Source organism: Pseudophryne corroboree, chromosome 6, assembly GCF_028390025.1.
Source record: "Pseudophryne corroboree isolate aPseCor3 chromosome 6, aPseCor3.hap2, whole genome shotgun sequence".
Classification (NCBI taxonomy): Eukaryota; Metazoa; Chordata; class Amphibia; order Anura; family Myobatrachidae; genus Pseudophryne; species Pseudophryne corroboree.
The window spans coordinates 145,179,999-145,200,940 of record NC_086449.1 but is presented as its reverse complement, the minus strand read 5'-3'; the positions used below and the strand labels follow the sequence as shown (position 1 = coordinate 145,200,940).

The 20,942-nt window shown below is 46.4% G+C and overlaps 1 protein-coding gene across 2 annotated transcripts in view; it reads right to left on the bottom strand.

Moving 5' to 3' along the window:
* The window catches only part of GGCX (gamma-glutamyl carboxylase), a 104,976-nt gene that overhangs the window by 72,048 nt on the left and 11,986 nt on the right, over positions 1-20,942 (bottom strand). For both annotated transcript variants that reach the window (XM_063931975.1, XM_063931974.1), the window contains exons 3-9: positions 14,892-15,050; positions 14,131-14,296; positions 13,097-13,175; positions 12,432-12,538; positions 4,709-4,872; positions 4,218-4,483; positions 2,604-2,735 (exon numbers count right to left, since the gene is read on the bottom strand). In XM_063931975.1, coding sequence (XP_063788045.1) covers positions 2,604-2,735; positions 4,218-4,483; positions 4,709-4,872; positions 12,432-12,538; positions 13,097-13,175; positions 14,131-14,296; positions 14,892-15,050 — 1,073 coding nt within the window. The remainder of the gene's footprint in view (positions 1-2,603; positions 2,736-4,217; positions 4,484-4,708; positions 4,873-12,431; positions 12,539-13,096; positions 13,176-14,130; positions 14,297-14,891; positions 15,051-20,942) is intronic.

Below are 20,942 nucleotides of genomic sequence, written 5' to 3'. Positions count from 1 at the left end.
CGCCTTCCGGAGGGCGCTGGCGCCTTCCAGAGGGCGCCGCACCGTGGCAAGATCCGCCACTGCTGCCCGCTGTGTCCCCCGTCCGCCTCCGCTGCCGTCCCCGTCCGCCTCCTGTGAAGGGAACTAGACGCTATGCGTCTAGTTTCCCTTCGTGGAGAGTAACTTTGCTGAGCGGTGCGCGATGACGTCATCGCGCACCGCACAGCAAAGGTCCTCTCCACGAAGGGAACTAGACGCATAGCGTCTAGTTTCCCTTCGTGGAGAGGACCTTTTGCTGTGCGGTGCGCGATGACGTCATCGCGCACCGCTCAGCATTCAAGCGGAGCTAGCAATGTACAGGGGGCGTAACTGACCACGCCCCCTGTATTAGGACACGCCCCTTTTCCTGCCCGGGGCGCCTTGAACCGGCCCTGCTCGGGAGCCTTCGTTTTCCATTTCAGCGCACTCTATGCGCGTTGTGGGACCTTCGTGGGCGGCTGCCCGTGGAGTCTCCATGATTACTTTATGTCGGGCGGCTACTTGGTTTTGTCAAATTTGTCAAATTCTATAAGTTTGACACTTTTGCGGCCTCTGCATCACAGTTTGGCCGAGCGGTTTTACAAGACTCTCAGCGCTCTCCCACCCGTTTTGGGAGCTCTGGGACGTCCCCATTGTAACTACGCTCCAGTGGCCCCTAGTGGATGAAGGAGAAATCAGGATTTTGGTACTTACCGATAAATCCCTTTCTCCGATTCCACAGGGGCCACTGGACGCCCGCCCAGCGCTGTTTCCTCCTTGTTTTTTGCTTAAAGGTTTGCAGATCACTAGGTGCCTGCTTGTTCAGTTCAGGTTAACCTGCTTTTGGTTAGGTTCTGTTCCAGGGTTAGTTTGTGTTATCCTGGTTTACAGGGCTTCATTAACCTCCTCTACCTTAAGGTTTGTTTATTCCAGCTCTCCTCGGGCACAGTTTTACGTAGACTGGCTTGGAGGGGAGATAGTAGGGGAGGAGCTAGCCACAGTGTGAGAATTTTAAAGTGCCAGCTCCCAATTACTGCCTACTATTTCCCATTGTAACTACGCTCCAGTGGCCCCTGTGGAATCGGAGAAAGGGATTTATCGGTAAGTACCAAAATCCTGATTTCCGAAAGTAGCTCACACCCCAATTAAGGTTGGAGACCACTGCTATAGATCACCCTTCGCCCGATTTTCCCATTAGGTTTATTCAGAAGTAAAGTGTGATGAGCATGTCACCCCCCTTTACAAAACTGCAAAATCATAGGGTTCTATGTACTAAGCCTTGGATAGAGATAAAGTGTATAGAGATTAAGGGGGTAACCTGATTGCTAGGCTGCATTTTTTGTACAGCGGGCGATCAGGTCTAAACTGCGTATGCACCGCAATGAGCAGGCGCATCGCACGGGTACAAAGCAGACCGCTGCTCAGCGATGGGTTTGTGCGAAGGATCCATTCGCAAGAAGATTGACACGAAGAAGGTGTTTGTGGGTGGCAACTGTTTTCTGGGAGTGGTTGGAAAAACGCAGGCGTGTTCAAGCAGGGAGGATTCCCGACGTCAATTCCGGTCCTGGACAGGCTGAAGTGATTGCAGCAGCTGTGCAAGTGTGCTACACATGCGCTCGCACACTTGCACAGCTAATATACACTCCCCTGTGGGCGGCAACTATCTGATCGCAGCAGTGCAAAAATCGCCTGCTAGCGATCAGGTCTGAATTACCCCATAAGTACCAATCAGCACCAAACTGTCATGCTAGAGGCTGGGTTTTAAAAATGACAGTTAGGAGCTGATTGGTTGGTACTTAATCTCCATCCACTTTATCTCTCTCCAAGGTTTACTAACTTGTCCTCTGCCAATTCCTTTGCTACTGCTTAAGAAATAATCCTGGCACCATACTCTCCAGCCAAACCAAAAAATACCCAGCGGATCCGTCCCATTATGTGCCCATCTTTATTACAGTCTTAGGGCGGTATTCTATTAGCAGGAGTACTTTCACCACTGCTAATAGGATCGGCGGGGGCTATCCTATTAGCACTGATGCTGGCGTCCTTTTCCACCGATGCCGGCACTTATCGGGGATTATGCTTTGGGTGCCTCCGGGATAACACACGGGATTGGGGACATATTATTATTAATAATAATAATAATAATAATAATAATAATAATAATAATAATAATAATAATAATACTACTACTACATTTTTATCATCATTGATTTTCACAAGTAACAAATCAACTAAATTTTAGCAGAAAACAGAAAAGAAAAAAAAAGGTAATAATAAAGTATTTTGAAAGATCGTTCTCACCCAAGTTGCGCGATGCTTTCTATGTTGCCATATCCCCGATCCCATGCGTTTTAGTGCGATCATGGGTCCAATTTCTGCAGATCAAAACAGACTCTACTTGGATACTGCGATAATGACCATCGTCATTAATCGTGATATCCGGCTGTTTTGATTGCCCGAAATCATATCGGGGGTAATCGGATAGCACCATTAGACTAGTTTTCCAGGCAGAAAAGAGCCAGCTGTGCTAAAACCCATTCTGGACACGTCAGCAAATTACAACTATTTCAGACTATTTTGGTACACTCATCGGAGCAGACACTCACCCCTGGGTTAAGGTACCCAATCTCTCCAGTGACTCCGTCTCTATATGTGACTTTCACATGTTGGTGTGAGCGTGAATGCACCATCATATCCCACGAATAACCATACAGGCCATTGGTCCAATTATTGTAGCCCTGAGAATACAGCAGGACATTAGGAAGGGGAACAACGTACGAGCGAACAAAGAATTATACATTTTATCATTTAAAAAAAAAAAAAAATGTACCAAAACGTATTAGCCACACTGTAGCTGTAACATGTCACAGGTCCTTACGGCGGGATATTTTACACAGCTAGTACGGCTTTTTTTGTTTTTAGCCAGATACAGTCACACAGTTCATAGTCTACACAGGGTGGCAAATTATTTGTTATCTATTAGATAAGTCCTCTGACGTTTGAGATATAATTTGTTACAGAGTTAATATTTCCTTCGGGTGTGGATTATTAGAGCTACACTAAAAAGGTCTACAGTCAATAGGTCTACTACTAATGGTAGACATGCATTAGATCAAAAGGTCGGCATGGAAATGGACGACACAAAACAGGTAGACTTTTTTTTTTTGGGAGGGGGGGGGATATTTTGTCACTTTTCTGCCACAAACAAGCCCCATTAGTGTATCACGTCCCCTCGCATGGTGAAAGATTTCAGGCAAGGCTTCCAGTGCACTTGTCAAAGGCTATTCCCAATCGTATGCCACGTGGATAGTAAAGTATGAATAAGTAAAAAAATAAAAAAAATTGGTGGTCGACCATAAATGTGTCGACCTTTTGACCTTGTCAACCTTTTGAACTGTCTACCTTTTACATGTCGACCTTTTCACCCTGTTGACCTAATGCATGTCTATCATTAGTGGTCGACCTATTGACTGTAGACCTTTTTTAGTGTAGATCTATACACCGTATACCGTTTCCTTCACATAATATATGTTGAGAACCAAGTTTTAGGACAGTTTTTAGAGCAATTGTTCAGCCCCAGTTTATTTTTATATTATCATTTTATTTATATTTTTTTAGTATCACTACCATGGCAAGGTCAGCAATTACAGCAGGGCGCAGCCAGAAGAGCTGGCAACCGTATACATGGGAAAAGCACCACAAATGAATGGGCACAAACCTAATGACGTTAGGTGGAATATTGAGATATGTTCAACACAATAGAGAAGATGGCCCCTTGATGGAACACACAGCTAGTCTGATGTGCTTGCTCACAGTAGATGGTATGTACCATTGTACTATAGGGAAGGGGGGGCTTTAAAAAGGGATTTAGTCAATAGGCCGACATTAACAAAGTCGACATTCATAATGTGAGTTATGGTTTGGCTACAAGGGGAGGTTAGGGATTGGGCACGTATGCTTACCGGAACTGCCACTCAGTCAGATGTCTATGCAAGAACCGCCGGGACCCTGAAGATGCCGCTGCAGCCATCGGGAGCAGGTAAGTCGCCACAAGGGATGATATGTTGACATTCTAACATGCCAACATTGTATCAGTGTCTACATGAGGAATGCCGACATTATGAACATGTAGGCACCCTCATGTCGATATCATGACTGTCAACATATAATACGACGCTTTGCATAATAAAGCAGGTAGAAACACTGGGATAGGTTCTCACCTGTGTAATGAAGTGGGAATAGGGGAGGAACAGCTGCTCAATGATGTAGATCACAGTAAAGATGGCTCCTATCTTATGCCGCAGCCCTGGCAGTACAGCGCTCTTCCCCTTTTGCCCTGGATACACACACTCTGGGCTTTTTTGTGGGGTCTGTGTGCGGGGCAGCGCCCAGTGCAAGCAGCGAGGCAGCTTGGATACAAGTCGCCGTGGCCAATCAGGATAGCAGAATAGTGGGCTGGTGGCCAACATTGTGTAGGAGAACATACCTGTTCGATAGAATAATAAAAACACTGTTTAATAAGACTGGGTTGGGTACAGTCGGAGACAGAATTAATATACGGAATGTGGGAGAGAATGATGAGATATGGCTCACAACTGGGAGACAGATATGCAGAGCAAGTCATGGTACGATAGAGAATAGGTATTGGGAGTAAGTATGGGCTAACGGTCACACCCCTGTACATTGGGATCTAGACTGCACAAACACTCACCAATACTGAAGAGCTGTGAGTTCATGCAATGGAAGTAAGAGACAAAGAACAAAGCGAATGGGCGGGTGATATCAAAGAAGAGGAGGTATCCAGCAGTCAGGTCCAGGATCAGACCCCCCCAGTGTATAACTACGAGGCTCGTCATCTCCTCTGACATAATCAGCCTAGGAGAGAAATACACCGTATCAGCAAAAGCTCTATCATTAACTTAGGACAACACTCACTACATGAAATACTTCTGAGTTGTGTCCATATGTTGATCAACACACCCATTTTCCATTGTGGAATGCTACTGTATTATGCAATATATTATATATATATATATATATATATATATATATATATATATATATATAGCGTTGAACAGCGGCACTCCACAGTCGACAATAGTAAAAGTATGTCTTTATTACGGTCCGTAATAACAACTAATACTTTTACTATTGTCGACTGTGGAGTGCCGCTGTTCAACGCACACTGTTTGGGATCAGTCCACAGAGGGCACCGCAGCAAGTATCCTATCATATCCATTCTGAGTGTCGGGCCTTACCGCTATCTCTCTCTCTATATTATTTATTTATATATATATATTTTTTTTATTTTTTTTTTATTTTTTTATTTGTTTTATTTATGTATCCTGTGCTCAGTGCTTTTGCATATATTCCAACCTCTGCGCAATCTGCGCAGGCCTCCAAATACCCAATTAGACTGTGAGCTCTTGGGAAAAGCATATCTTCCCTTGTTCTATAAAAAAATACATTGACAAAACATTACCCACAGTATTAACCTGTCACAATCAGTAGTACATACACAGCACCACCTGCTGTCCTCTTTGCGCATTGCAGACATGCATATTTGTGTTGCACCATTTTACTCAGATCTGAATCAGATGTATAATGCTAATCAACAACACCACAAGATATATCTTACATGTAAGCTCCATAGCTATATTTCATGCTTTCAAATAAAAAGTGGAACCTCCAGATCTGAACAGAAACATAAAATACTCTGTATCAAAAATCTGTTTAATGTGTTAAATGATGCAGCGCTGGACATGCAGGTGCTGTCGCTGTGTATTCCAAAGGATATTGGCGGCTCAGTAATCACATGGAAGAAGACTGTGGTCTGCCTCCATTACCTGCCTTTTACAGACAACAGCTTCTAGTGGAACATTGGCTTGTTCTCCGTAACTTAGCAAGCACAAAATCATATCATAAATTCTATCAAGGAATTGAAATTTTTACATATACATTTGTGAATGTTATTAATAGCTCAAGTATAATAGGATTTTGGTACTTACCAGGTAAATCCTTTTCTTTGAATCCATAGGGGGCACTGGAGTACTCTTGGGATATGGACGGCTTCCGAAGGAAACAGCACTGAATATTTAAATTTAGAACACTCCACCCCTCCATATCCCTGAGTACCTCAGTGTTTTTTACTGAGCCGAACAGGAACTATAGAGAGGTTGACAATGGAGTATTACATATAACATAACGGACAACAACGAAGTTGACACATAACGTTACTGACAACTAAACAGTTGACACCATAACCAGCACTTGATAAATTTGAACCAGTCGGTGAGAGTGTGTTACCATAAGATCCTCTGAACTTACCACAAACCAGGTAAAACTGCTTTGGGTGGGCGTCCAGTGCCCCCTATGGATTCAAAGAAAAGGATTTACCTGGTAAGTACCAAAATCCTATTTTCTTTTTCATCCACTAGGGGTCACTGGAGTACTCTTGGGACGTACCAAAGCTTCCCCCGTGGGCGGGAGAGCTGTTTGGCACCTGTAACACTAGGCGGCCAAAGCTAGATGCTGATGCCGCAAACGTATCAAACTTGTAAAAGCGCACAAACGTGTGCACTGAAGACCATGTAGCCGCACGGCTAAGCTGCGTCGTAGAAGCTCCCCGACCAGCTGCCCATGAAGTTCCCACAGAACGTGTGGAATGAGCGGTTACTGATGTAGGCGGCTGTAACCTAGCATGAAGGTAAGCCTGACGTATGGTCAGTTTTATCCATCTGGATAAGGTTTGTTTAGACGCTGGCCAACCCATTTTGGCAGCATAATAGAGAACAAACAACGTATCCGTCTTACGAACTGAAGACGTTCGGGATACATAAACGCGTAATGCGCATACCACATCCAGAGTTCCAGAATGTGCTGTCAACACAGGAACTACTATTGGTTGATTGATGTGAAAAGATGACACTACCTTTGGTAAGAACGCGGGATTCGTCCGAAGTTCCGCTCTGTCATCATGAAACACCAAATACGGTGGCTTGCATGACAAGGCACCCAAATCTGAAACACGCCTTGCCGAAGCTAAGGCTAGAAGAAAAATTGTTTTCCAAGTGAGAAACTTTATATCCACTTGCTGTAAGGGTTCAAAATATGAAGACTGTAAGAAATCTAAAACCAGATTCAAGTCCCATGGCGCTGTAGGTGGAATGAATGGAGGCTGAACTCTGAGGACACCTTGGAAAAAAGTGTGTATAGATGGCAATAGAGCCAATCGTCTTTGAAAGTAAATTGACAAAGTAGATACCTGCACCTTTAGTGTAGATAAACGCAGTCCTCCATCTAAACCAGTCTGTAGAAGTAACAAAAGGCGGGATAACTTGAAAGATGATGTCGGAAACTTCCGAGCTTCACACCAACCTATATAGGTACGCCATATTCTGTAATAATGAGCTGCCGTAACCGGCTTCCTAGCTCGTAACATGGTTGGTATAACCGATTCTGGGATGCCCTCTCTTCTTAAGAGGGCGGTCTCAACAGCCACCCCGTCAAACGCAGCCGCGCTAAATCGGGGTAAAGGAACGGACCCTGTTGTAACAGGTCTGGACGTAGTGGGAGCGGCCAAGGATCGTCTGCGAGTAGTCCTCGGAGATTCGAGAACCAAGCTCTCCGAGGCCAATGAGGCGCCACTAGTATGACTGTGACAGACTCTCTTTTGATCCGTTTTAGCACCAGAGGGAGCAATGGAAACGGTGGAAACCGATAAACAAGGCTGTATGGCCACGCAACGGTGAGAGCATCCACCGCCACTGCCTTTGGATCTCTTGTTCTGGACACATACTGGAGCGTTTGGTGATTGTGGCGAGACGCCATCAGGTCTACCTGAGGATAACCCCATCGCTGAACCAACATGTGAAACACTTCTGGATTTAATGCCCATTCTCCTGGATGAAAATCCCGACGACTGAGATAATCCGCTTCCCAGTTGTCCACTCCCGGAATGAACACGGCCGACAATATCACCTGGTGGTATTCCGCCCAATTGAGGATTCGAGCTACTTCCCGCATTGCCATGCGGCTTCTCGTTCCTCCTTGTTTGTTGATGTATGCGACCGCGGTCGCATTGTCTGACTGCACTTGGACAGTCTGAGAGCGAAGCATGTGCACTGCTTGTCGTAGCGCATTGTAAATTGCGCGGAGTTCCAGGACATTTATAGACAGCAATCTTTCGTGATCCGCCCAGAGACCCTGAAGCTGACAATTTTGAACTACCGCTCCCCAACCTCTGAGACTGGCGTCGGTCGTTAGAATTATCCAATTCCAGCCTCCGAACAGTCTCCCTGCGGTTAAATTGTGTTCCTTGAGCCACCAGAGCAGAGACACTCTTGCCCTTGGCGACAACCTCACCCTGTGGTGAATCTGCAGATGCGAGCCCGACCACTGGGCGAGCACATTCAGTTGAAATGGACGCGAGTGAAATCTTCCGAACTGAAGCACTTCGAAAGCTGCCACCATTGTGCCTAAGAGGCGAATGCACAAGTGTACAGACACTGTGCGTGGCTTGAGCACTAATTGTACTAGATGGCGTAGAATCTGTACTTTCTGTTGTGGTAGGTAAATTCTTTGATTGACCGTATCGAGAATCATACCTAGGAATTGAAGGCGTTGAGACGGAATTAGATGTGATTTCTTGAAGTTGACAATCCAACCGTGGTGAACCAGTACATTGTACGTTAGCAGCGCATGTTGGAGAAGCATCTGTTGAGACGGAGCTTTGATGAGCAGATCGTCTAAACACGGAACTATTGTCACTCCCAGGGATCTGAGATGAGCTATCATCACAGACATCACTTTGGTGAATACCCGAAGCGCTGACGACAGGCCAAACGGTAGAGCCTGAAACTGGTAATGGTTCTGGCGTATTGCAAACCGCAAGAATTTCTGATGAGGCTGCCAAATCGGAATGTGTAAGTACGCATCCTTGAGATCTAGCGCAATCAAAAATTCCTTTGGCTCTAAACCCGCAATCACGGAACGCAGAGACTCCATCTTGAATCTGTAGTAAGTTACGTACTGATTGAGACCCTTTAAGTTCAATATTGGTCTGACTGAGCCATCCGGCTTCGGTACCACAAACAGACTGGAATAATAACCCTGACCCTGTTGATGTACAGGGACCGGAATCAAAACTGCTGAATCCAGTAGGGACTGAATGGCAATTTGCAGAACCGCCCTCTTGTCGTCCGACAGAGGCAATCCTGTCTTGAAAAACCGCAGAGGCGGAAGACAGTCAAACTCTATTTTGTAACCTTTTAACACTAAATTGCGGATCCACCCATCCGCGGATGTGTGGAACCACGCCAAATGGAACGTCTGAAGGCGTGCTCCCACAATCGGAGAACCGAGATGGATTGGTAGCCCGTCACCTTAGCGTCCTGGCGACTTGTGTTGGTTTGTTGGAAACCACGTCCACGACCACGTCTAGCAGGCGTGGCTGTTCCTCTGCCACGTCCTCGAAAGGACTGAGGTCTTAAGGATTTGAACGAAGGTCCAGCGTACCTCCTTCTTGATACCGGTGGAGGCAATGGTAAGAAAACCGACTTACCTCCCGTAGCCTCAGCAATCCATGCGCCCAATTCAGGACCAAACAACTTCTTGCCATCGGAAGGCAACGCCTCTATACCTCGTTTGACCTCTGCCTCCGCTTGATAAGCACGCAGTCAGAGTGCTCGTCGTGCCGTAACTAGCGACGATGAAATACGAGAAGTGAGCTGACAGACGTCAGTAGACGCTGTACAGAGATACTCTGCAGCCTCACACATTTGATTTGCAAGAAGTATCAGGTTTTCGTCATGTAAAGCAGATTTGAGTTCTGTAATCCATATTATGAGCGCCTTAGTGACCCAGATGCCAACCAATCCAGGTCTCAGCATCACTCCTGCTGCTACATACATGGACTTTAGCATAGTTTCTATCTTGCGATCTGAAGGGTCTTTAAGCGTAGTAGCCGCTGGCACTGGTATGTTTAATTTCTTGGTAAGCTTCGACACTGACGAATCAACTATTGGTGGATTCTCCCATGTACATGTTACCGAGTCTGGAAACGGGTAACTAGACTTAAATCTGCGAGGTATAGAAAACCGTTTATCTGGATTCTGTCGTGTTTTTACTAACATCTGATTAAGAGATTCTGAGACAGGAAAACTTATTGGAGTTCTTTGTCGTTTAGTAAATACGACCTGATCATTTGTGAGAGGCTCCTCAGTTTCAGTAAACCTCAGAGACTGACGCACCGCTCTGATGAGATTATCAATGCCGGAGCTGTTAAAATCCTCACTCTCTGACTCCACTGCGCCCTCCTCACCCTCATCTTGTTCCGTGAGGTCTGGCATGGAATCGTCAGAATGCAGCATAGCAGAAACTGGAAAATCATAAGACATATGAAATTTATCCCGTTTACCCAAAATGGATTTGGACCTTTCGCAAGGCTGAGACGCCTCCGGTAGTTCTGGCGGTCTCACCCTAGACTCAGATCTTGCCGTTTCCCGCTCTTGTCGAGCGGCGGCCAATTCTGATTGCAACCCAGCCAGTACATTGGCTAGCATTTTCCAAGGAGGGTTCGGTGAGGAAATTGGCTGTAAAACTGGAGCAGAAATTGTATTCTGAACCAAATCCACAAAACATACTGTACATGTGGTAGATCCATCCGGTAACACACTGCTACAGACTTTGCAATTATGCTTTTTAGTTTTTGCTGGTGCCTTACTCATTATGGCGACAGACAATACAATACACAAAAAACAGACACTTGCACAACTCAGTAAAATAGTAGTAAGGTGTCTCAATATATATATCTGGCCAAGTGCAGTACACGTGGCCAGTACTATGAAATGTGATCCCAAATGCCCACTAACACCTCTGCGCCTCCGGTGGAGTAGAGATGTAGTACTGGAACATTCTGGAATCACAGCAGGAAGACACAGGAAGCATGGTTAAAATGGCTGCCATGCTTAACTTATAATCACAGTGCAGTTTCTATTCTTAACTGATATTGTAAACAGCCTGTGTAAAAATCCCTGCCAGTATAAAACAGCTTGTCATACTGCTGATGCTGCTGCTTTCCCTTCTATTCCGTTATTAGCCTCCTGTAATGACCCCCCCGCGCCCCCCTGTCTGCTCCGTTGCGGATGCAGTGCGGGCCGGGCAGCGGGTAGCGTGGGGCCGCCAGCGGGAACCTGGAAGCGGGACGGGGAGCGCGCTGTGAAGCGCTATGATTAACGGGCAGAGCAGCGGTGGCTCGGAGAAGCGGCGGCCGGAGCAGCGGTGGGGCTTGGAGAAGCGGCGGCCGGAGCAGCGGTGGGGCTCGGAGAAGCGGCGGCGGGCGGCCGTCAGTAGAGGGATCCCAGCACCTTTAATCAATGTCCCCACACCTCGGGGCGGCAGCGGGAGCTGACCGCCCCGTTCACATACCTGCACTCCTGCTTGTGATGAGGCTCCGACGGGGCTTCTGTACAAGCGCCGGCTAGCCTGTGTGCAGGAGATCTGTGTGTGTGTGTGGCTGTGAGGGTGCTCATTCAGTGAGGACCGACACGCCACTGCTGCTTCAGCAGCTTGCACTATCCCTGACCCTGCCTTTTGGAAGGGGGAAAGGGATGTATATAAAATAGAAAAATATTCCAAAAAAAAATAATAATAATTCAAAGTAATTGTGGACTCAGCCACAGAGCTGTTACTACTTCGAGCACAGAAAAAACACTGAGGTACTCGGGGATATGGAGGGGTGGAGTGTTCTAAATTTAAATATTCAGTGCTGTTTCCTACGGAAGCCGTCCATATCCCAAGAGTACTCCAGTGACCCCTAGTGGATGAAAAAGAAATAACATAGGAGTAGCATTTTTAGTTAGGCAGTCCCATAATTGAACCCTGTAAGAAACAAATTATATTTTCTTCAAATCTAAATTACGCACATGAAAGTTAGTAAACTGCTTAGTTACACTAACTGCTAATAAGATCTCTTACATTGAGTATTAATACACACTTACTTATTGGAAGAGGAGACAGATGCTAGCTCTCTCCCTGCACAGATACACTCATTTGCATGAGCCGACACCTCTCCAGCTGGCAGCGCAGCAGTTTCTGAAGACTAGGGTCACTTGTGCCACAAACCAGTGCGCATGCACAGGACTCCGGGAAGAGGGCGCGGCAGCAATTTTCCCAGTGATTTTGCCTACTGCGCATGCTCAAAAATGCCGGGAAAATGGTTGTCATGCCATTTTCCTGGTGACTTATGCAGTGCGGGAAACCGGAGGGGTAAGTGAAAAAGAAATGGGTGCAGTGGATACGGTGTTGGCCCCCTTGTACCCAGGGGCCGGTGTGTACCACACACCTTGCACCCATTCTAGATACGCCACCGCACAGGAGGGTTTAGGTGACCAAGACAATACAAGACCGATAATTCCTTATTTCTTAAATCTTACTTGAATGGATCAAACAGCCAATGACGTGACAGCGAGCCCATGGAGTACCCTTCCACCCAGTCTGCATCCAGCTTCTTGATGCCAGCGATAAAATACACAATGAAGATCTGTAGGATGGGTCAACAAGTGGGTAAGTTATAGGACACAGACTAGGGAGTCACCAGCTGCAATGGTGCCCCATCTTCCCTGAGGAAGCCCATTGGGTATATGATAGCTATTCACCATTATCCAGCACATAGGGACCCTTATAAGACTCTGCTATGAGGCCCACAAATATCTAGTTATGCCCTAGACAGGGGCACAGGTTTAAAGAAACTCCACCAGATACTCACAATATAGTATGGGAATAGTGTATTAGTATCTGCAGCAGAACAGGTTGGTGTTACTTAAATAGAGCTTGGGGTTCCATCATTTTTAAATTAACAAAAGGGACACCCATGAGAAATACAATTTGCTCAAACCACAAACTACATTCCATTGTCTCTGGTGGGGACCAAGTTATACTGTTAGAGTTCATCAGGAGACCGAATAAAAAAGGCGAATTAAGTATTTCAGTAAATATCAAAAAACCATTTGTGGGAAACCTAGGCTACAGGGAACTGCCATCACCGAACAGCCCTGCCCCCAAAGTCCATATCTAATACAGATTCACGAGATGCAGTTACCTGGGTACGAAGCAAAGTGTAATTCCAAAGTGGGACATGAGCATTCCGCTTGCGAGGACTCCATAAGCCATCAACAGACCTGCGAGATAGGATAGGAATAACGGCAATGACAAGAAAACAAAACTTTTTCATTAAATTAAATGACATTGGTGGTCATTCTGAGTTGTTCGCTAGCTGCATTCGTTCGCTGTGCAGCGATGAGGCAAAAAAAAAATGGCACTTCTGCCCATGCGGCGCAATGCGCACACGCGACGTACTATTACAACGAATGATGTAGTTTCACACAGGGTCTAGCGATGCTTTTCAGTCGCACTGCTGGCCGCAGAGTGATTGACATGTAGTGGGCGTTTCTGGGTGTCAACTGTCCGTTTTCAGGGAGTGTTCGGAAAAACGCAGGCTTGGCTGGGCAAATGCAGGGCGTGTTTGTGACGTCAAAACAGGAACTGAACAGTCTGAAGTGATCGCAAGCGCTGAGTAGGTTTTGAGCTACTCTGAAACTGCACAAAAAAACTTTGTAGCCGCTCTGCGATCCTTTTGTTCGCACTTCTGCTAAGCTAAAATATACTCCCAGTGGGAGGCGGTATAGCGTTTGTACGGCTGCTAAAAACTGCTAGCGAGCGAACAACTCGGAATGACCCCATTGACAGAAGAAGTCATTACGTAGATACAGCACTGGCAGGTCCTGGATACTGAAGATCAACACAAATACATGCAGGGTTTATGTAACGGTCTGTAACATGCACTATAATCCCCTGTACAGCAGTTACATATCTAACAGCCATGTTTCACATGTTACATTTATTACTCAGTTATAAAGCTCCACAATGCTTAATCAACATTAGAAGTTATCATCTTATGGAAGAAGGAGTGGGATTCCTGGCTGCGATTTACACCTTCCTGGCTGAGACACAAGTTGTAACATTGCTGTGGAAAAGGCAGTAATATAATAGGAAGACCAGGACTGGCCCCCTACAACCGGAAGAGACTGCAAAGCAAGCGGGCCTTACGTACAGCAGGGAGCACGCTCAGCTTACCAGAAGCGGTTGCCATTCATCAGAGTGAGCTGGAACCCAATGAGGCCATACAGATAAGAGTGGTTATTCCAGCTGGTCTTGTCCAGGAAGAAGACGTACCAATATGGCAGGAGGAACAGGAGGCAACTGAGACGGTAAAAGCATCCAAGCATTATACCCAGAGCACCTGAGAGGGGGATGACACTAAAATAAGAGGTGCAGGAGAGCTGTAACAGGACTATGTACATAGCTTTCAGCACAATCTAAAGACATGACTTTGATAAAACATGCATCGTACCTTCACCCATAGCCCCTCTAGATTGTAAGCTCTCTCGAGCAGGTCCCTCTTACTCCTTGTGCTTTTCATTTTCTTACTTATACTATCATCACATGGAGTGCTTGTGTGCAATGCATGTAGACTGAATTCCAGTGTAAATACTGGACGCAGCAATGAGATTTTGTTGGTAGTGGGGATAAGCCGACGTTGCAATCAATGATCCAGAACCATTCTTTACTGTCAGAGCGCTGCGTATGCAGCCATGCTGGACTAAACGCAGTCACGCCATACTGAGTATGTGAGGGAAAAGTAGCACTCGCGTAAATGGGGTTCAAGTCATTTTTAAAACCGGTGTAGTAATTTCACACAAAGAATTCATATGAAAAGGAAGCAAATGCAATATTAGATAATACAACTGCTTACTTCAGAAACTTATGTTTTTACATCTACCTGACTTTTTTTATAGGAAAATAATATCTAAGTCATAACCCACACCCCTCCTCACCCAGCAGCATTATCACATAGGTCAGGTACATCCAGTCCAGGGGGAACGGGCTTAGGAAGTTGAAAAGGGGGAATCGGCAAACATCCAGCCCATCCAGAAACTTGTGGTCCAGGTAACTGAGTCCTCGCTCCTGGGGGATGTCCAAAACCATAAGCAGACCTGGTTGAGAGATGCCAGATATAGTGAACAGCTCACAGTATAACAATACACATAAAACATTGTTTTAGTAATTTAACTGATATCTATATCTACTGATGGACATTATACATACATTTTAAGAGGTTGTATTTTATTTTTAGGCAGTGACAAAATGTTATAATCTCCACATTATATTACATTCTGCGTAGTTACTGACATACACACCCACAGTACAGAGACACATGTTTCTTTCTTTGCTCAGTGCACAATTTAAAAGCATACTTGCAACATGCTGTAATGTTCCCCATACTCACAGATGTAATATCATCTATAAGCCACTAGTAAAGTTTTCATATCCCAAGTACCAGCGGGCCACTGCCCCCCAGAATCCCAAGTGCCAGCAGGCAATTGCCCCAGTCACGGGTTCTCAAGACTCACTTCTTCACCAAACCCAGCCATCTCTCATCCTAAGCGCTCTGTGGCCCACGCTCACTTTCTACCCCATCTGTGTCACCCCTGTCTGTGTGCCCCTCCCCTTTAGAATGTAAGCTCTCACGAGCAGGGCCCTCTGCCCTCATGTGCTTTTACATCTCTGACTTAACCTATCTTCTTTCCAATACTCCCTTTGATGGCACCAAATCCCTCGGTTTTCTGCCACTCTGACACTTATTTCAGTGCTGTTTACTGATGCAGCTATGTTTATATACCCTGTACTTGTCTTCATGTTTTGCTTATTTGTTTACTCTGTAACTGGGCGCTGCGGATCCCATGTGGCGCCATGTAAATAAAGGATAATAATAATAACCCAAGTAGCAGCGGGCCATTGCTCCCAGAATCCATAGGCCATAGGCCTGCTGTTAAAAAACAGTCAACATGTAAATTAATGTATTGCACATCTGGCAGTCAGGGGACCACAAATGCAGAACGTGTGACAATTTGTGGCCTTGACCCACTAGACTTGCACCACTATTCTAAGCAGTGTCTATCCTTTTTTCTTCTGTAAGAGGAAGGGTGGGTGCAGGTTGTATCTCCTGCATAACTGTAGTGTAATAAATTTATTAGGCATCAGGATTACATTTATGCACAAAATAACATACAAATAAAACTATGCTCTCTGATATATACATAAAACTAAACAGGCGGAATCATGACAAAAAGGTTTGTTTGCAAAGCAGCCTACTGTATGAATATATTAGGTGTGCAATAAATGAAAGAAAAGCCTATTATAAAATGCCCATTTAAGCCTCAGTGCTTGTGTTGCGTAAGCATGGTGCAGAGTGTATACATGAGTCTGGGCTTTAGGAACAATTTTATTAATTCTGGCTTACCCACAGAGAAACTAAAATTGCCCTTATCACCTTACAAGGACAAATGTTTCTCTATCAACAGAAATAGATTGTTCATGTGTATCAAATAAAGAGCTCTCCATCAGTCATCACTAATGTAATAACCTCCAGAAATCTGCATCCTGCAACACAGTAACATAGCCAGGATTGTTACACGTGCATCCTTCATAAATACAGGAACAGAGGATCTTTGGGAATTCCTGAGCAGCTGCTGCAGAATTATATTCAAAGACAACTTACTGTAACTACCAAACTGAAAAGAAACCATTGTTACCATAGATGAAGACCACAATAAGCTCATATTATAATGATATAGAATGTCAGCACTCAGCATAGGGTCACACGGCCGGAGGATATTATAACGCACACTGCGTAATAATGCTGAAGCTGTAGCCTGCGTCTGATAAACAAGTGTGCTCAGGATACAGGAAAATGTACAGTTTCTCTATCGTCCTAAGTGGATGCTGGGGTTCCTGAAAGGACCATGGGGAATAGCGGCTCCGCAGGAGACAGGGCACAAAAGTAAAGCTTTTACAGGTCAGGTGGTGTGTACTGGCTCCTCCCCCTATGACCCTCCTCCAGACTCCTGTTAGATTTTTGTGCCCGGCCGAGAAGGGTGCAATTCTAGGTGGCTCTCATAAAGAGCTGCTTAGAGAGTTTAGCTTAGGTTTTTTTTTATTTTACAGTGATTCCTGCTGGCAACAGGATCACTGCAACGAGGGACAGAGGGGAGAAGAAGTGAACTCACCTGCGTGCAGGATGGATTGGCTTCTTGGCTACTGGACATGAAGCTCCAGAGGGACGATCACAGGTACAGCCTGGATGGTCACCGGAGCCACGCCGCCGGCCCCCTCACAGATGCTGAAGCAAGAAGAGGTCCAGAATCGGCGGCTGAAGACTCCTGCAGTCTTCTTAAGGTAGCGCACAGCACTGCAGCTGTGCGCCATTTTCCTCTCAGCACACTTCACACGGCAGTCACTGAGGGTGCAGGGCGCTGGGGGGGGGGGCGCCCTGGGAGGCAAATGAAAACCTTTAAAAAGGCTAAAAATACCTCACATATAGCCCCAGAGGCTATATGGAGATATTTACCCCTGCCTAAATGTACTAAATAGCGGGAGACGAGCCCGCCGGAAAAGGGGCGGGGCCTATCTCCTCAGCACACGGCGCCATTTTCTGTCACAGCTCCGCTGGTCAGGAAGGCTCCCAGGTCTCTCCCCTGCACTGCACTACAGAAACAGGGTATAACAGAGAGGGGGGGCAAAATAAATGGCAATATATTAATATAAAAGCAGCTATAAGGGAGCACTTAATCATAAGGCTATCCCTGTCATATATAGCGCTTTTTGGTGTGTGCTGGCAGACTCTCCCTCTGTCTCCCCAAAGGGCTAGTGGGTCCTGTCTTCGTATAGAGCATTCCCTGTGTGTCTGCTGTGTGTCGACATGTATGAGGACGTTATTGGTGTGGAGGCGGAGCAATTGCCAAATATGAGGATGTCACCTCCTAGGGGGTCGACACCAGAATGGATGCCTTTATTTGTGGAATTACGGGATAGCGTCAACTCGCTTAAGCAGTCGTTTGCCGACATGAGGCGGCCGGACACTCAATTAGTGCCTGTCCAGGCGCCTCAAACACCGTCAGGGGCTGTAAAACGCCCCTTGCCTCAGTCGGTCGACACAGACCCAGACGCAGGCACTGATTCCGGTGGTGAAGGTGACGAATCAACCGTATTTTCCAGTAGGGCCACACGTTATATGATTTTGGCAATAAAGGAGATGTTACATTTAGCTGATACTACAGGTACCACTAAACAGGGTATTATGTGGGGTGTGAAAAAACTACCAGTAGTTTTTACCGAATCAGAAGAATTAAATGACGTGTATGATGAAGCGTGGGGTGCCCCGATAAAAAACTGCTAATTTCAAAGAAGTTATTGGCTTTATACCCTTTCCCGCCAGAGGTTAGGGAGCGCTGGGAAACACCTCCTAGGGTGGACAAAGCGCTAACACGCTTATCAAAAAAACAAGTGGCGTTACCCTCTCCTGAGACGGCCGCACTTAAAGATCCATCAGATAGGAGGATGGAAAATATCCAAAAAGGTATATACACACATGCAGGTGTTATACTACGACCAGCTATTGCGACTGCCTGGATGTGCAGTGCTGGGGTAGTTTGGTCTGAGTCCCTGATCGAAAATATTGATACCCTGGACAGGGACAATATTTTACTGTCGTTAGAACAAATAAAGGATGCATTTCTTTATATGCGTGATGCACAGAGAGATATCTGCACACTGGCATCACGGGTAAGTGCTATGTCCATTTCGGCCAGAAGAGCTTTATGGACACGACAGTGGACAGGCGATGCGTAGAGGAGTTATTTGGGGTCGGTCTATCGGATTTGGTGGCCACGGCTACGGCCGGGAAATCCACCTTTCTACCTCAAGTCACTCCCCAACAGAAAAAGGCACCGACCTTTCAACCGCAGCCCTTTCGTTCCTTTAAAAATAAGAGAGCAAAGGGCTATTCATATCTGCCACGAGGCAGAGGACGAGGGAAGAGACAGCAACAGGCAGCTCCTTCCCAGGAACAGAAGCCCTCCCCGGCTTTTACAAAAGCCTCAGCATGACGCTGGGGCTTCGCAAGCGGACTCGGGGGCGGTAGGCGGTCGTCTCAAGAATTACAGCGCGCAGTGGGCTCACTCGCAGGTAAATCCCTGGATCCTGCAGATAATATCTCAGGGGTACAGGTTGAAATTAGAGACAGAGCCACCTCGCCGTTTCCTGAAGTCTGCTTTACCAACGTCCCCCTCAGAAAGGGAGACGGTTTTGGAAGCCATTCACAAGCTGTATTCTCAGCAGGTGATAGTCAAGGTACCTCTTCTACAACAAGGGAAGGGGTATTATTCCACTCTTTTTGTGGTACCGAAGCCGGATGGCTCGGTAAGGCCTATTCTAAATCTGAAGTCCTTGAACCTGTACATAAAGAAGTTCAAGTTCGAGATGGAGTCACTCAGAGCAGTGATAGCGAACCTGGAAGAAGGGGACTTTATGGTATCCTTGGACATCAAGGATGCGTATCTCCACGTTCCAATTACCCCTCACACCAGGGGTACCTCAGGTTCGTTGTACAAAACTGTCACTATCAGTTTCAGACGCTGCCGTTTGGTTTGTCCACGGCACCTCGGGTCTTTACAAAGGTAATGGCCGAGATAATATTTCTTCTTCGAAGAAAAGGCGTATTAATTATCCCATACTTGGACGATCTCCTAATAAGGGCAAGGTCCAGAGAACAGCTAGAGATGGGTTTAGCACTATCTCAAGAGGTGCTAAAGCAGCACGGATGGATTCTGAATATTCCAAAATCCCAATTAATGCCGACAACTCGTCTGCTGTTCCTGGGGATGATTCTGGACACAGTTCAGAAAAAGGTTTTTCTTCCCGAAGAAAAAGCCAAGGAGTTATCTGACCTGGTCAGGAACCTCCTAAAACCAGGAAAGGTGTCTGTACATCAATGCACAAGAGTCCTGGGAAAAAAATGGTAGCTTCTTACGAAGCAATCCCTTTCGGCAGATTCCATGCAAAGGGATCTGTTGGACAAATGGTCAGGGTCGCATCTTCAGATGCACCTGCGGATAACCCTGTCGCCGAGGACAAGGGTATCCCTTCTGTGGTGGTTGCAGGAGGCTCATCTATTGGAGGGCCGCAGATTCGGCATGCAGGATTGGATCCTGGTGACCACGGATGCCAGCCTGAGAGGCTGGGGAGCAGTCACACAGGGAAGAAATTTCCAGGGAGTGTGGTCGAGCCTGAAAAAGTCTCTTCACATAAGCATTCTGGAACTAAGAGCAATCTACAATGCTCTAAGCCAGGCGGAACCTCTGCTTCAAGGAAGACCGGTGTTGATCCAGTCGGACAACATCACGGCAGTCGCCCATGTAAACAGACAGGGCGGCACAAGAAGCAGGAGGGCAATGGCAGAAGCTGCCAGGATCCTTCGCTGGGCGGAGAATCACGTGATAGCACTGTCAGCAGTATTCATCCCGGGCGTGGACAACTGGGAAGCAGACTTCCTCAGCAGACACGACCTTCACCCGGGAGAGTGGGGACTTCATCCAGAAGTTTTCCACATGCTATTAAACCGTTGGGTAAAACCAATGGTGGACATGATGGCGTCTCGCCTCAACAAAACACTGGACAGGTATTGCGCCAGGTCAAGAGATCCGCAGGCAATAGCTGTGGACGCGCTGGTAACACCTTGGGTGTACCAGTCGGTATATGTGTTTCCTCCTCTGCCTCTCATACCAAAGGTATTGAGGATTATACGGCAAAGAGGAGTAAGACTAGTGGCTCCGGATTGGCCAAGAAGGACTTGGTACCCGGAACTTCAAGAGATGGTCACGGACGATCCGTGGCCTCTACTTCTGAGAAGGGACCTGCTTCAGCAGGGTCCTTGTCTTTTTCAAGACTTACCGCGGCTGCGTTTGACGGCATGGCGTTTGAATGCCAGATCCTAAAAGGAAAAGGCATTCCAGAAGAAGTCATTCCTACCTTGATAAAGGCAAGGAAGG